At 34.0% G+C, this 17,980-nt stretch overlaps 2 protein-coding genes across 2 annotated transcripts; both read left to right on the top strand.

Annotated features, from left to right (window-relative positions):
* The first annotated feature begins 3,609 nt into the window (after positions 1-3,609).
* On the top strand, positions 3,610-9,317 carry ELF5 (proline-rich family protein). The gene is made up of 10 exons (XM_016337341.3): positions 3,610-3,792; positions 3,885-4,077; positions 4,338-4,431; positions 5,464-5,549; positions 6,152-6,201; positions 6,290-6,359; positions 6,497-6,578; positions 6,665-7,080; positions 7,585-8,109; positions 8,776-9,317. The coding sequence occupies exons 2-10, from the start codon at positions 3,997-3,999 to the stop codon at positions 8,989-8,991; spliced, it is 1,620 nt and encodes a 539-aa protein (XP_016192827.1). The 5' UTR covers positions 3,610-3,792; positions 3,885-3,996; the 3' UTR covers positions 8,992-9,317.
* Positions 9,318-12,252: 2,935 nt separating this feature from the next.
* LOC107633759 (HIPL1 protein) lies at positions 12,253-17,501 on the top strand. Its single transcript, XM_088501657.1, has 7 exons — positions 12,253-12,930; positions 13,013-13,170; positions 13,676-14,491; positions 14,724-14,940; positions 15,225-15,403; positions 16,062-16,303; positions 16,963-17,501. The coding sequence occupies exons 1-7, from the start codon at positions 12,837-12,839 to the stop codon at positions 17,351-17,353; spliced, it is 2,097 nt and encodes a 698-aa protein (XP_088357783.1). The 5' UTR covers positions 12,253-12,836; the 3' UTR covers positions 17,354-17,501.
* Positions 17,502-17,980: the final 479 nt, after the last annotated feature.

The raw sequence follows: 17,980 nt of genomic DNA, 5'->3' as shown, positions 1-17,980 counted from the left end.
TGTCATAATAAGGGTACTTACCAGTACAGATGACAACCAAAACTCCACCAACGAAGCTTCACCGGTGCAATGTTACACGAAAACGACGAAGGGAAGAAGATCAATCGTTTTTTTTTTTTTGGAGGAAAAAGATCATACATATGTGCGCTGGGGCTTCTTTGGAATTGTGTGTGATTCATATGGGCTTCTTTGGAATTATGTTGAAACTCAATGTTCTCAAAACGTTTCCGTTTTACCTCATAAGGACCTAATTGTCCAAGACTTTTTCCAAAACGGCCACACCAAACTTTCTCAACGGTACCGTGTTGATACATAGGCCCAACACACGCCAATTCAGCGACACATCACCCCTCTCCGTTACGTCTCGGAGAGCATTTTGCACGGAAGGATCGATCCGTCACACATTTTGAATAGTGAGGGGGCGTTTTTGTATTTTTAGATCTTGAGGGACGAATGTGTCCACGATTTAAGAGGTCAAGGACTAATTTGTTCTTTTTCCTTTTTATTATTATCAATTCCTATCTCCTCTTCCTCCACAAGCCATTGCAACTGGTGCTACTTCTGGTTTGTTAGTTGCAATAACGACGAAGCAAAATGAAAAGAGGTGTGTAGTAGAGAAAGAGATTTTTTCAACGTTCTAAACATTTACCAGTAGAAATGATAATTTTTTTTGGTATGGATCTTCCAGAACTCACAAGTGTTTCCTCAACTTTGACAAATAGTTTGACTGTGCGATTTTTTAAAAAATTAGTTTTGTAATGAAATAAAATTTGCATTTTGCCATTATTTTACATCAAAAGTTATGATATATCTTACTTAAATACGATGGGAGTTTACTTTATATAAGATTGAAAAAACTTCTAACCAAAATAATCTAATGTTAGCATAATATTATTTTATAGATCTATGAAAATGGAGAGGAATTAGTAGAAATTCCTATTAGATTTTTTGCTACTAAATGTTGTTCCTTTAGCACTTCTCAAATTTTTTTTATTGTGGTGCTCGAGAATAAAATAATTTTCCGATATTTTTTCTCATAAAATAATAAAGATAAAATAAAATATTAACACATGATGTATTTATGCACAAAAAAAGTATATAAGACCAACTAGATTATTATCCAACTTGAACAACTTATTAAAAAAATAGAATTTTGAATTTAAAAAAATAGAATTTTAAATAATTAGGATTAGTGCCACCAAATTAGGATTAGCAAAACATAACCCTCCACTGATTATCATCGCGTAATCGCTTCGTCAACTTGAAGTCCCCTCTCATCACGTAGCTGGTACCTCGTCTTCAACTATCTGTCGCGCTGCCGCTGTACCCTCCGCCGCTACTCCTCTGTACGCTGCGCCAGGCTGACCTGCATCTAACAAAAGAAACATCCCAAGTTTAACAAAAAAAAAACTTTCTAAGATTAACAATAGAAACATTCCAAGTTTTTTAAAAAAAAACATTCGATCGAACAAAAAAATCTCATGTTTAATAAAAGAAACATCCCACAGTTACCTACTCATGGTATCTATTGCAATTGGTAGTGAGAGAGTTCTTTGTCCATCTTTCATGGCGAATGAATTGCGTGGATGGAGGCCGGTCGATGACGTGATTTGGCGCGGCACAATGGGTGCCATCTGGAGATCTCTTCATAGCGTTATGGACATCGTCTTAGCGGCTTTTTGCTGAGGCGGACGAATTATGACATCGGTTTGATGGCGGCGTTGGGCGACGCGATGACGTGAAGGGGGATCAATTGGTTTCCTTCGTTGGCGTCGTGGTAGTTGCGGCGATGAGCGGATGATTGACACTGATTGTGGGGTTGCGCGACAACGTGATTGGAGCGGAAGAGGAAGACGGCAGGGTGAACGACGTGAGTGGGAATGCGAGAAAAACGGAAGAGTGGGATGTGCAGTTGGTTTTTTATTTTTACAGTGAGCAATAGGAAAAAATTAAAGCAGGATTAGATTCATATAATATTGTGGAATGCTTTTTTTTTTGTGTTATTGGATCTTTTGTAATTGGCAGATACTATAGTTGACCTGACAAAATTATTTATGAAAATGTACCTCTATCTTCGTCTGCGCACTCAATTTATGAGCAGAACTGAAAGTGAAATGAACCTAAATCATACCAAGATAATGAAACTTTACTAAAATTTATAGTTACTAATATATAAATTGCATTGATAACAAAAAAATCTCTCAATTTATTCTTAAATTTTAGTGTCGAAGGTAGATTTACGTGTTTTAAAATACTTACTCTTGATGAAATTTACATTCATTATTTTTGTTAAAACAAACTTGAATCGCATTAAATGATTGGATTCACCTTTTCTTTCTAAATAATAGTAACTTGTGATTTACTTGTAGTTTGTTAAATGGTAAAGTCTACGGTATAAATGAAAGTTAATTTTTACACCTATAAATTTGAGTTGGTTGACGAAGAGTTAGACAAGTATCTTAAAAAAGGATAAATTTTGCTCTTATTGTAGAGCTCGTGCACATGATGAAGGAAATGTTCGAATGAATAATAATTTATGTTATTATTAATTAAACTGAGATAATTAAAGACTTCCGTATAAGTTGATTTTTTTTTTTGGATATTATTATATAAAAAATGACCTATTTTTAGTTCTGTACTTCAGTTTAAGCAGGTGTATTTTTAATTTTTTATATTCATTCTAACTAAAAAAATAACTATTAGCCAAACAGAAAATCAAAACACATATATAATGATTAATCATATCAACTAAAAAGTAAACAAAAATAAATTAATATAAAATAATTAATTATCCTTATAGATTATAATTCACTCACAAGGCGAAGGAATAACGAGGTTCATATCATTATATTTTTATTTGAAAAATATTAAAAATAATATGGTACAATAATTAATTCTAACAAACTGCATATTTTAACTGAATGCCTGAATATATTAATGATAGTTTGTTACAGTATGTATTTAAAATATATTATCATATATATATATATATGAGAGAATAAGTAAAAACGTTGCAAAAAAATTAGTTAAGGGGCAGTAAAATACACTCTGAAAATGAAAAATGAAAGAAACACCTAATATGAGTAATGTTATGGTGAGAATTCAAGATTTATTGAAGAGTAAATGTTATTTCTTTTTAAAACTTTTGTCAAACTTCAGGGACAAAAAGTATACTTTACCCTAAAATTTTATCATGTGTAGTATACAGTTTTTTATAATAATCACCAAAATAAAATATATTCAACAGGAAAGATCTCTAGTCACCAAAAAAAAAAAAAACAGGAAAGATCTCTGAACCAGTTTTGTAATGAGAGCAGAAATTGTCCTTTTTAAAACACTTGTCCAATTCTCTATCAACCAACTCAAATCTATAGAGGTAGAAATCAACCTCAATCCCACTTCACCTTGTTAAAAATGTAAAAAAGCCTCAATTCGTTCCATTGTTATTAAATTTGGCTCGATCCCATGGATCGGACTGAAAGCCTGTTACCCTACCGGGTTAGGTTACCAATCAGGGCCCTAGTTGAGCTACGAAGCTCTAGATGATCTGCGTATACAGCATCCTAAATGGAGCCCCATATAAAAGCCCAAGAAGAGGTGGAAAAAGGTGCAATGGGCCGTTCATCAAGAAATATTGCAAAACTTATTTCATTTATTTTTATTTATTTATATTTCTTTTGAAAAAAGGCTGTAATCGAAATCGGTGCATCGGAAACAAACGGAGAGGAACGCAAAGCAGTGTTAGAGAATAGAAAAAAAGAATCCGGAAGAGTGCGAATGCGTGAATGGATCGTAAGCCATAACCTCATATGAACTCGCCGTTTTACTCCCCGTTTGTCGTTTATCGGTTCTCCTCCTCCTCACTAGTTTGATTGAAATTGCAGTAGGAACGAAACGACGAGGTTAATTAACGATAATCAAGGAGCTTATTCTTGAGAGAGGTAGAAAAGAAGGGGGAAAGAGGTTTTGAGCTTTAGAATTGAAAAATAAGAAAAAATGAAGACCACGAAGGGTGGCAAGGTCATGAATCCCACCGATGCTTATCGAAAGGAGCTTCGCAAGAAGGAATTGAAAAGGGTAATTCTTCACTCTTTTCTCATAATTTTCTTTTTCAATATGTACCCTAATTAATTGAAAAACTATAATGCAAGTAGCCGCTGTACAAATTGAAAGGGAAATTATGATGATAGACATAGGGGTTTTTCTTTTTAACCCTAGTAGCTGCTTCAATGAAACCCAGCTTTATCTACTGAGATTTTTGTTATTACGAAGTTCTTGCTTAATTATTTATTTTAATTTAGTTTATAGTTATTTGTTCTTTTGTTTTTTCTTTACAGAATAAGAAGGAAAGGAAGAAGGTGAGGGAAGTGGGAATTCTTAAGAAAGATCCTGAACAGCTGAAGAAACAGATTGAGAACTTGGAAATGATGAGTATGTCAAGTCTTGAGCTTTCCCACACCACTTTCTTTTATTTATTTGTTGTTGTTGTTATTGTTTTATTATTATTGTTATTGTCGTCATCATGAAAGTATTAATTGATCATATGTTTTGCTATAGAATGCATGAATCTCTTATCATGTCCAATAGTGAAAACCAATTTGTAGTGACTTGTAATATCTGCCGAGAATTGAGATTTCTTCAAGAATCATGATCATCTTCTGATAATTAGAACTAGTTAACAGGACAAGATTTACATGAAGTTAAAGAAAATAGAGTTCAGTAAGTTTGTGAGCATAAATTCTTTCAAATTGCCGCCAAATTAGTGGTTATCTTGGGAAGCTTGTTTGATTCTCAATGGAGGAATTATGTTATCTGTCTCAGTGAAGGGCGGGCAAAGAACTATGGATGTTCACTTGTATATAGAGATTTCAATTGCAATATGAAACTTTGACAGTTGTATAGCAGTTTATGCAGGGAATGGATCCTTTCAATTTTTTTTTTTCACTTGAGGGGATATAGTGTGATCTCTCACCATACATTTTATTGGTGGAACCAAGAGAAAACAGGAAGGAGAAAATATTGAAGGATTAGAGATCACATTTTACTCTTTCAATTGGAAAAAAATTTGAGAGGATCCATTCCCGATTATGCATACAATTATGTAAATCAAGTGTGAAACTTTACGTGTCTGAAAACATAAGTACCTCAAAGTCAGTGCATTTGTTTAGGCCTGTGGTGTGCAGTGTGATAATGCTTTGTATGGTTTCGTGAGTTATGCTCAGAAAACTGTGGATCATTTGCATGTACCTCTTCTTTTTGCTTTATCTTTTGACATTTTTATTGTTTGGGGGGGGGGGGGGGGGATGTTGGCGTATTAATTCTTTATTGCTCTCGTTTCCTACTCAATTTGACAGCTTCTGCTTTTATTCACTAGATTAATTTCTTGGCATATACTGCTTTAACAAAGTTAGGTGTCGTCTAGAACTTTGACCTATTCAAATTTATTGTATATTGTTGGTGCAGAGGCTGATGGTGCTTTGGATAAGGCAAGAAAGCACAAGAAGAGACAACTACAAGATACACTTAACCTTGTCCTAAAGAAGAGGAGGGTAATAATATACCGTGCTTTTCTTTTTCTTGGACCATTTCACTTTATTGTTAAATATTTCTTTCCTTATTGAAATTCAGTTGTATGCTGCACACAATTATTTCCTTTTTACGAAAAACAAAAATGGAGAACATATAACTGTGATAGTTGATCTCTGGCACTCTGAGGCCAATTTCCAAGTTGATTTTATCTGTTTCTTCATCATGGTTAAAAACACATCTTTACTTTCATGCCCCTCTATGTGAGTTTTAATTGATATTTTCTAGGTCCAAAATAAAAGCTTGTATGTTCAACTATGTTGGTAGTTAAAATCTGTCTTTTTGTTTCTACTAAATCAAAGACTGTAGGGAGTCATTGTTAAATTTAAACATCAGATTGACTTAGTACATTGACCGCACTGTGTTGTGAAAGGCAGAAGTAAAGCTTTATGGAATATTCGTTACCTGAGTATGATGTTGCACCATTAGCAGAAACTGACCTTAGTTAAATTTACACTCAGAAGTCACTCCACACAGTTGTATGCTAATCTTTTCTATAAATAGTTTCTGTAAATTATTACTTTTTATGATGTATTGATCTAAAACCGATTTCTTTCTTAACTAGGAATATGAAGATAAAATGAAGGAGAAGGGTGAGACTCCTGTTATGTTCAGGTGAGGGATTTCTCCATTGCTTAAAAGCAACCTTTTGACCCACTTTTTTCTTTGTTAGTTTATACATTCTAGAATGCCTTTTTGGCAGTCATTTAGGGCCTCCCCGAAGAAGAACAACTGCAGAAGAAGAAGAGAGAGTTAAACACCCAAAGCCTGAGGTAGGATTTAGAGTTGTTTCTGGGTTGCATGTCTTGTTTTGTTTCGCTTATTTATTTATTTTTCTCACCATACAGAACTAAACTAGCATATAGTTAAGAGTTTTGAGTTATTAAGTAATTAATTATTTTTTTTACAGGATTCCGTTTATTACCATCCAACATTAAACCCTACAGGGGCTCCCCCACCTGGGAAACCTCCCATGTTTAAATCGTCTATAGGTATGTTGAGCTTCCTTTCATTTTTGTTAAAATCATGAATATGTGCTGTTAGTTGCCTGATCCGGCTCTTTGTGCTGAGCTCTCAGGTCCCAGAATTCCCTTATCTGGTGCTTCATCGAGTACTGCTGCATCATCATCAGCAGCAGAGTCAGGGGATGATATGTTAACTGTACCTCCACCTCCGCCGCCACCCCCACTGCCTGAAGCTGGCAGTTCAAGTTTGGCCGAGGGCACTGCTTTACCTGCGGCATCTTTGCCTTTGCCTCCACCACCACCCATGCCTCCGAAGCCTGCTACTGCTGGACCTACATCATTACCACCACCTCCTTTGCCACCTCCACCTCCTGGTCCTCCACCTAAAGACCAAGTTGCAAATCACCCGATACCCCCTCCACCTCCACCCCTACCACAGTCTCAGCCACCGCCACCTGGCACTAGTGGAGGTGAAGAGCGAAACCAATCTTCATCTGCAGATGATTTGCCTTCTAAGGAGACTGGTCAGGTAGGCTTATGTTTTTATCTATAATGGCATGAAACTATAATCTAAAACAATATTATAGAAAAGGAACTATAGATTAATGGAAAGCTAAGAAGCATTTATCTGAAATGATTTGGCAGATACAGGGCCTCCTGTATTTCTTAAAATCCAGGAGAAGAATAAATGAATCTAAAGAACAATTATATATTATATTTTTATGTTAAAAAATAGTGAAGTCAGATCAATGCATATGATTTATAGTGTTGGAGTAAAATCTTAGGTTTATACCATTTTGGCCCCAATATTTTTATGTAAATGTTTCAGAACATAGGCTGTACTCCTTATGCATATTTTGAAATGGTTATTGCTTGGAAATCATCCTGGTTAAGACTTAAAAAGTTAAAGAAAAGGTTGATGATGAGTATGATTTTGTGCCACATTTGATTGCTTTAAATTTAAAGCCCATGAATTGGTATTATTCTCCTAACCCAATTCTTCTAATACAGTGACATCCTTTCTAAAATGTAGATGCAGCTCCCTCCACCCCCTCTGCCGAATCGGATGCCACAAAAGTCTGATGGTGCTTTAGCTACCACTGATAATACGAATTCTCTGCCAAGCCATGAGATCCCAAAAATGGTTCCTGGGCCTCCTCCTCCAAGGCAACAACCTCCTGTTCCAGGATCCACGTTAGTTCCAACTTTGCAGGCCGATGTTTTGCCTCCTGGAATATCCCGTTTTCCACCACCCCCACCACCACCTGATATGAGGCCTCCTTTACCAGTGGCTGGACTTCCTGGTCAGGCACCACCTCCTGGAATGATGGTCCCAATGATGCCTAGGCCCCCATATGGTCCTCCACCTGGGCCTCCTCCAATGATGAGACCACCACTTCCTCCTGGTCCTCCTCCAAGCTTCCAAGATGATGATCAAATGGCTTTTAGGCTACCTCCACCACCTCCTCCTCCTCAAAAACCATCTTATGTTAAATCTGCTGCATCTACTGTTGTTAAAAGGCCATTAGCTCAGCACACACCAGAACTTACAGCTATGGTAGGTTGATATTATTTTATTTTTTAAATTTTAAAATTACACCCTTTGGATGCGGCTCCTCTTTGCTAGACTCCGTGTAATATGGGATGCTTTGCACCTCTTTATTCTCCATATATCCATGAAATGCTTGTTTTACATCTGCATATATTTTATCGTAAAATTTAAATACTCTGGAATGAGGATATCACTACATAGGGTTAAGTGAGGGATTTTGAGTAAGTGCACATACATTAGGTATGCAATTATTAGTGTGTTAAGGAAGTATGTAGGAGGTGATAACTATAAGATTATGCTTAAGGTGGTTTGGTTATGTGAGGATAAGACCTGTAGAAGTCTTAGTAAGAAGAGTTTGATTAATGGAGGGTAGCCTGACAATTTGAGTTGAGTGGGACAAGGAAAAGTTATGGAAGTGGTCATTCAAATAGATTTAGAATTATAGACTTAAATAACTTGCTTACAATTATGATTAATGATGGGATACAATCAAGTCGTTTTCTCTGTGACAACTATCTCAGTAGAGACAATTTCCTTCTAGTTGTTAAATAAGCCAAGTTGTCCTAAGTAGTTTATGTCTTGACACTTAAATTGGCATTACTTGCATAATGTTCTCTCTCATTTTCATATATATTATTTCTCTGATTCAGACCTTGATTTGTTTTTGGGTAGATTCCTGCATCTGTTCGGGTTAGAAGAGAGAATGCAGTGGCAAAATCCAAACCGAAACCGACAATATCAACCTCTAGGACAGTCTCAGGGCCACCAACTATTGTAAAACCAGAGTCAGTGAGTTCATCGTCGTCAGCTCCAAAAGCACAGAGCATCGATGATTCATACACAGCTTTCTTGGAGGACATGAAAGCCCTTGGTGCACTTGATGGTTGAGATCATTGTAGATGGCGAAGCTGCATATGGGATGAGGATTATGCACAGGGAAATTTGCCTTCTAAAAAGTGTTCAAAATCTTGAGACCCAGCTCATTTTTTTATTATTGATGATACAGTCTAAATTAACACCTTGCAAATATCCTTGTACTTTTGCGACTCCCAAGTGATCTTTTTTTCTGCAACTAGCACCTAATAGCTATTCAAGTTGAAATTAGATGAAACAATAGTATAAAATATTGTCTTAACGATGTGCTGATACATTGTTAAAAAATTGCCTTTCATAATTTTAAAAATAGAAAAAGAAAAAGAAAATATTCGGGAAAACATATGGCTAGATTTGTGTCAAACTACAAGTATCCTTGATTCTCACTTGTGTTTTGCCTGTTCCTGTCTTGATCCATCTTTGCTAATTCCCATTTCTCGTGGAGATTTGAGTATTACTGGAATATTTCTTTTAAAATCTGAATAGAACTTGTACATAATTGCAATCCAAATAAGCCATTTTAAAGTACTACTGGAATTGTCCAAATTTTGGACACAAATATTGTTACTCACTTTCGATCTTTTACCAATTATTCATTCTTGTAGGTTACTTTTATTTGTTTTTTATTCCTTTAACTGCTACAAAAATGATTGACATACATGGTGGAGGATAAATTCTTTCATTCATGAATCCTCAAATTCTAACATGAAAAAGACTATGATGAGAATAATATTTGGCAGTTCTCTATGCTTGATGTGCATCTCTTTTTCTTTTGTGGATAATATGAGAATAATATTTGGCACTTAATTTTGCTTCTTTACTTTCGTAGCCCTAAAAACAAACAACATGTTTCGGACTAAGTTTTCGATCAACGTTTCAGGCTCTAAGTTCCCCTATCTCACACCTCCCTGGTTCCAGGAATATTCTTCAATACATCTGCTATGGTTGATTGGTTTACCTTGACCAGACACTATTTTATTACTTCATAATTTAATTGAAGGGATGAAGACAACAATGAGCATGTGATTCTAATCAAGTGAAGAAGTTCGCTTTCGGATTCAACTATAATATCACACTAATCACTATATATTTTTATTTGCTGATTATCATCCTTGCCTAACTACTTTGTCTTCTGTCTGTTATTTTATTTATTAGAAGATTTGTAATCCCAAGTGAATAATACCACTGTCATGAACACAGCACTACACCGCCCCACAATAATACAATTTTTTTTAATTTAAGAGTAATTAGTAATTACCCAAATTAATCCCTGAAATTTTTGAAATCGATTACTTTAGTTTCTCAAAGTTTAAAATACACAAATCAGTCCCAACATTTATTTTCGTTAATTCGCACACGTGGCCGTTAAGTGTTCACGTGTGTAAGTTGGACAAATCAGTTTCCAAAGTAAAGCACGAAATAGTCTCTAAAAAATTTGAAAAATCTCAAAACAATCCTGTAAAATTTTAAAACATTTTTTTGAATATTTTTAATTTTTTTTCAAAAATAAATGCCTTATAATATTTTTATTAATTAAAATAATAAAATATTATTGAAAATATATATAATAAATAAAAAATACAAAAAATAACATAATTTAAACTAAAAGATAATTTTATTCATTAACTCCAAAATATCATAAAAAATAACATTATTTAATCATTAATATATGATACCTATATTTAGGTGATGTAAAAACCATAATAATAACAACTAAATCTAAGAAGTTGTTGCATTATAAAGGTCATTATTTATATACCTAAACTCCTAAGATATTGACACTAAATAATTTTAGAAAAAAATATTTACAAGTGAAAAAATTTATTTTTTATATAACAATTAATTGTAGTAGCACATTTTTAACTGCAAGTCTATTTTATGCAACTTTATAACTAGTAGATTTCAAAACTTTAAAAAAAAAAAAACATAAACAAAATACTTAAATTGGTCGAGACATTTCTTCTTCAAGTGTTACAAGTATTAGAAGTTTTCACATTGTATTGAGATTTTGTAAATCATCATTCATAGGTGACTTAGTTTGCATTGCATGCAAGTTTCAAAGTATTACCTTCATAAGCATTTGCACAAATATTCTCAATTATTTATATGAAAATTTTTATGTTAAGTAAAAAATTTTCACAAACTCATTATGTTCTTCATTATTAAAGAATGATCATAGAATATGGTACTTGCAATTAAATTAATATTTTACATGATTAAAAATAAAGATGAGTTTATTTAATTATTTTAAATTAATCTTTTGAAAAACTTTAAAATTAATTTATAATTTAGGATTTGAAAATGTATAATTTTTTTTGTATATATGAATAATCAAATTAGAGATAAATAGATAAAAAATTTTAGAAATTAAAATTTATCAATTAAAAAATAATTATACATAAATAATTCAAAGGGAGTATTTTAGATTTTAAAAATTTTTTTAGGGACTATTTTAAGATTTTTTTAATTTTTTGGAGACTATTTCGAAATTTTTTAAACTTTATGAAACTGTTTTATACTTCATTCTCAGGACTGATTTGTCTAGATTGCACACATGGACACTTAACGGCCACGTGTGCGAATAAACATTTTATGATCAGTAATCACCGCTAATAACAAATAGAGAAAAATTGTATTATCTAACAAAAATAAATGTTGGAGATTATTTTGTCTATTTTAAAATTTGAAAGACTAAAATGTCCAAATTTTAAAAATCTCATAAACTGATTTGGGTCATTACTTTTAATTTTATTTAATTACATATTTAATTTAAAATAATTTTACATGTACATTTAATTACGTAATGTTACATTAATAGTATAAATCGTCGATAAATAAAACGAATGTAATTGAACGATCAAAATTATTTTTTTATTTATCATGATTCGAACATTTATAAGAAATAAAATTAAATCGACATTTATAAAAAATTAAATTAGTTTGGTAAAATTCAAATGGTACAATAAAACTATCCAACAAATTACCTAGCAAAATGTACAACATGCTTTTCTATTGGGTTATCGGTTTATCCTTAATTGAGTTAATAAATGATCTCTTTTTTAGTGTCTACAAGTAAAATAATATCAAATAAATATAAAAAATTAACTTTTAATTAGTTAATACTAGTAAATTTTTTATTATAAAATTATTTTTACCCCTAATTTTAAAAGATTTAGAATTTAAAATAAAAATAATTTAAAAATTAATTGATATTGACCAAAAGAAGTTGACTGCTAATTAAGCTTAAATATATATATATATACCCCACAATGAACCAAGCAACAACCAAGATGGACAAGCACCCCCAAATTGTTTTCTAGATGCTGGCTTTATTTTCATTGAGGCAGATAAAAAAGTCAACTGCTGCCCATAGACATCTCCAACTTGATGCCTTTATCATCATCATCTTCAACTGCCATGATTATATATTTGATGATTTTATTTATGATGAATATGAATTATGAAGCCATAGCCTACAAGCCTAAAATAAATGAACGCAACAACTACTCTGAAAATTGAGGCGAGTGTTTTTTGACCGTCTTTTTTCAAGTAGCTTTCATGTGACTGTGAAAGTTGATGCTTGAACAAAACAAAAAAAGAAGAGACAAAGTGACTGATTTAGAAGAAGATTTCAAAGTCCAAAGAAAGAGACAGACACACAGAGAGCAGAAGGAAGAAAATTCAACACTTTCAGAAAGCTGTTTTATTTTTATTTTTATTTTTGGGTAGAATAATGTTTTCAACCCTACCACTCCTACTACTACTAATGCTCCTTAGAGTTAAACAATGTTAAAGTTGAATTAGATTTGATATTCTTCGATCTTGTAGTTTTAGCTTTCAGTTTCAACTGGTTTGGTATCATGAAGGGTGTTCTAATTTCCATCAACTTTATCTTTTGTTGCTTCTTACTGTTTTTGGATTCATCAACTTCACTTCCTTTATGCGTTGACTCAAGTATGTTCGTCCTTCCTTCTTTTGCCATTTTTTCGTATGCATATGCTTTTGTTTTTCTTAATATTGTTTTTGTTTGGTGTAGGTGCACCTTTCATCCTCAATAGCACACTTGAATTTTGTCCTTACAATGGAAGCACTTGCTGCAACTCCACAGAAGATACACAAATTCAGAAACAATTCCAGCTTATGAACATCTCTGATACTACCTGTGCCTCAGCTCTGAAATCGATACTTTGTGCGGTAAGGTTCTGTTCTTCCCAACACCAACAATTGTGCGGTAAAGTTGAGGTGTCTATGAAAAAGGAACCAGAGAAGTGAAGAAGTAACAAAATCTTTTCCCCTTAGTTAATGGGTTACACTTGGTTGAGTTATGCCATTAAGATTTAAGATAATAATGTTATCTCTTTATGAATCTTGAAAATTTGATTGCTTGAAAAATCTGCATATTGCAAGTAATTTGTTGACTAACCAGTAATAGTGACCAATTTTATTCCATACTTTATGCCATAAAATAATTAAATATTTATCTAGTCACATACTCACATGTTCATATTTGAAAGTTTTGAGTCTCAAGCCTCGCTCAATTCCTCAACATAGATGAAGCATAGTTTTCAAAAGTCTAGGAACAAACTATTTCTTTGTGGATTATTTGCATAATTTTCAATGTTAGAAGTTCTTTGTCCTGTAAACTCATAACTTGTCTCTATGCAGTTCCTTTCATTGTAACTTAATTTATTTTTTTTAGAGGTGTGATCCGTATTCGGCCGAGCTGTTTACAGTTCAATCGACGCCCCGATCAGTTCCCTTGCTCTGCAATTCCACCATTGCATCCAATTCCTCCCAGTCAAAGGCAGTAGCAGTGGAAGACTTCTGCTCTCAAGTATGGGAATCATGTCAATCTGTGTCAATAAAGAACTCGCCATTTTCGCCTTCATTACAAGGCCAAGCAGGGAGAACACCATCTAAAAGCAATCCAAGTAAACTCACAGATCAATGGCAGTCGAAAACAGATTTTTGTACTGCATTTGGTGGATCCTCCACTAGTGAATCTGTATGCTTTGAAGGAGAACCTGTTGCATTAAAGAACACTGACTCAGAAGCTCCTATTAGTCCTCCACATGGCTTGTGCCTTGAAAAAATTGGCAATGGATCCTATCTCAACATGGTTGCTCATCCAGATGGCACGAACCGTGCATTCTTCTCGAATCAGAAGGGACAAGTTTGGTTAGCAACTATTCCTGCTGATGGATCAGGAGGAAAATTGCAGCTTGATGAGTCAAGTCCCTTTGTTGATCTAACTGATATGGTTTATAGTGATGCTAAACTTGGAATGATGGGAATGGCATTCCATCCGAAATTCGCAGAAAATGGCCGGTTCTTCGCCTCATTCACCTGTGACAAAGATAAGTGGTCTGGTTGTAATGGAATATGTTCTTGTAACTCAAATGTTAATTGTGATCCTTCAAAGATAGGCACAGGTAGTAGTGGTGCACAACCCTGCCAATACCAAGCTGTTGTTGCTGAATATACTGCTAATGGTACCGCGTCTCAGCCTTCATCGGTACTGATCTCTACACACACAAAAGTAGTTTCTATAATGAGTTTAATTTGAGAAATTCTTAGGTGTTTATGCAGCGTGTTATGTAATGTGCCGATAATTAATAAGAAAATGTCAAAACAGATAAGAGTTTTAGTGGTCATTTCCTCCATGAGCTTCCAAGAATTATTCATTTAATGCAATGTCATGATTAATAGGACTAAATTAAAGTATTAAGATGTTATTGAATTTTCAGGCTGTAAGTGCTAAACCAACAGAGGTGAGAAGGATATTTACCATGGGGTTGCCTTCTAATACTGAGAATGGAGGTCAGATTCTCTTTGGACCTAATGATGGGTACTTGTACTTCATGATGGGAGATGGTTCAGGCACTGGTGATCCATACAACTTTGCTCAAAACAAGAAATCATTGCTTGGGAAGATTATGAGGCTTGATATAGACAACATCCCAAGTGAGAGTTAACTCCATTGATATCCTAATGTAATGGATTGGTTTGTAAGGAAACTTGTAGCAGAACTAAGTAATCCGTCCCTAGTTAACCATATACAGGTGTTAAATTATATGTCTTGATATTGTAAAAAGTTTTATACAGACATTTCAATCTTGTATTGTCATGATTGTTGTTAGCTAAAGTGTTCAACTTGAGCACTCGCTACTCAAGTCATACAATCTCAGTGCATAAAAAATTATAGTTTTTTTCCCCACTCTTGATAAGCATCTATTGTTATCTTTCAGGTGCAGCCGAAATTAGCAAACAAGGTCTTTGGGGTAGCTATTCCATTCCTAAGGACAATCCATTCAGCCAAGACAATGGTTCACAGGCTGAAATATGGGCCTTGGGATTAAAAACTCCATGGCGATGCAGTTTTGATTCAGAAAGACCTTCCTACTTTTTCTGTGGAGATGCTGGACAGGTATATGAATTCTTCACCTTAGAAGGATGTTAGGGACTTGGGTATTATGGGGTGCTCCAAGTCTCAAATCCGGTAATATGGAATGCTTGATATTGTATTTAAGGAGAGGGATTCTTTTTCCCTAATAGCTAGCTTTTAAAGGGTGGTTTTCTACTTCCCTTAGATACTTAATAGTGGTATCCAAGCCTTGGTTGTCAGCCATGGAAAGGGCTACTTATAAGCAGGACTAAGGTGAATGTCATAACTGGTAGTGAAGTGGCTATCGCTGGGTCAGTGTTGATAAAGGGAAGTCATTGTGGACGTCGGCTTTACAGGGACGGTGTATTGTTAGGAACTTGGGTATTATAGGGTGCCCAAAGTCTCACTTCGGGTATTATGGAATACATGATGTTGTTTTTAAGGAGAGTAGTTCTTTTCTCTCACAACTAATTTTTAAAGTGTGGTTTTTCTCTTTCTTTAGTCAAGTTTACATGTCTAGTTTATATTTATTAAATTCCATACAGAATTTCTACGTATTATTGATGCGTGCACCAAGAAAAAGAGCATTCAAGAAAGCACAAGTCTATTGTCTTGATGACTCTGTACTTGTATAAAAATTGAAAGATAATCACAATAACAACCTGAGGAATGTTGTGAATTACATCAGTGATATTTGCAGGATCTTTATGAGGAAGTGGATCTCATCACAAAAGGTGGAAACTATGGCTGGCGTGTTTATGAGGGTCCCTATCCATTCACCCCTAATGAATCACCTGGAGGCAATACCTCCAAAGACTCCATAAATCCAATTATGCCAATACTTGGATACAACCATTCGGAGGTTAACAAGAATGAAGGGTCAGCATGCATCATTGGGGGTTATATGTATCGATCTAACACTGATCCTTGCATGTATGGAAGGTATTCACAAGCTTCTCATTATTTGCATTGATGCCCTTCAACTGATAACAATTACACATAATTTAGCATGATTGAGTGTTAGGTATATAATTGCCTTTCTAGTAATATCGAGTTAAAAAAAATTGTACACGCTTGTCTACCCTTATTCTTGTTCTCGATCTAATTTGGGAACTTCTAATTCGTCAATCATCATTCGAGATGGAATCAGAATGTTTATGATAGTCTAAATTGGAGACCCAAATATTATACATTCTCTCTATCGAATAAGAAATAAATAATTTAACTATTAACTTCCAATATAATTGATCAGATGATAGTTATTTATTAATTAATAATATCATCCAAATTAATTTTTATATTAACAAATTAGACCACATTTAGAATATAAATTTGTAACCCTAAAATTTGAAATAGAGAAAATACTCAGTGTAGTCTCTGAAGTTTCAATTGCTTCAATTTAATCTCTAAACTTTTCAATTGACTCTGTGAAGGAAACCATCGCAGGGATTAACGTGATTAAAATTTGAAAAGTTTAGGGACTAAATTAAGACAATTGAAACTTCAAGAACTAAATTGAGGCTCGAGTATTTTCTGGATTGGAATAATGTCGGTCTTTGTAATATTATCTGCGCAGTTTCTCACTAAAATCTGAATTTCAGGTACCTGTATGCTGATCTATATTCAGTTGCAGTGTGGGAAGCAACAGAAGATCCTGTAAACAGTGGAAACTTCAGCAAAAGCAGAATCCCCTTCAGCTGTTCACATGATTCTCCTATCAAATGTGATCCTGTGCCTGGAACCTCCCTCCCAGCGCTAGGCTACATCTACTCATTTGGAGAAGACAACAACAAAGACGTGTATATCCTTGCGAGCGAAGGCGTCTACAGAGTTGTTCGTCCGAGTCGCTGCAGTTACACTTGCTCCCAGGAAAAGGCAACAACAGAGGCTCCTTCTCCTTCTACTTCTCCATCTCATGCATGCCGTAACTTCTCTATATACCAGTTTCTGCAGATTTCATTTTTCTTGTTGCTTTTAATATGTTTTGTGTAGTGTGATCCTGTTTCTTGGGCATGAAGAATGATAGAAAGCATATTCACTTGATGTAATGTTATATATTCATGGTAGTGATGAACAGAAGTGATTTCTCCCTTTGAAAATCAAATAAGAACGTAACATTAATACTGCTTTACACTAACAATTCTAATTGGTGCATCAAAATTAAATTCTAAAATTATAAAAATAAAGTATAAAGAAAAGAGTAATTAAATCCTAAAGTAAGTATAACTTATTCAACCTACACTTGTTAAGTTCTTATTTTTGCTATTAATGTGTTTCCTTTCTCAACATGAAGTTAGAAAACAAGCGAATCTAGTTGTGTGATGATGATGAGTAGTTTTGGTGATTTGGTCCGACATGCACGGAAGAAGAAAACCTAGTACTCTTGTTTGGTAATACGTTATCTGCTATTATTGAAGTCATAAATTCCCTTGCATTCTTCAATATTCTATAATATACATCAACTAATAAGCTCTCAACATCAGCAGTTGTCTCATTTTTATTTTATCAATGGATTTGCCAAGTCTTTTAGCATTAATGAAAAAGGGGAACAATCTTGTCAAAAAAGGAAAATCAATACTCTATCAATGTCTCAACTCTACTGTGAAATTCTTACTACTA

This window comes from Arachis ipaensis, chromosome B1, assembly GCF_059453495.1.
Source record: "Arachis ipaensis isolate K30076 ecotype BB chromosome B1, ASM5945349v1, whole genome shotgun sequence".
NCBI lineage: Eukaryota > Viridiplantae > Streptophyta > Magnoliopsida > Fabales > Fabaceae > Arachis > Arachis ipaensis.
The sequence above is the reverse complement of the archived record's forward strand: the minus strand, read 5'-3'. Positions and strand labels throughout refer to the sequence as shown.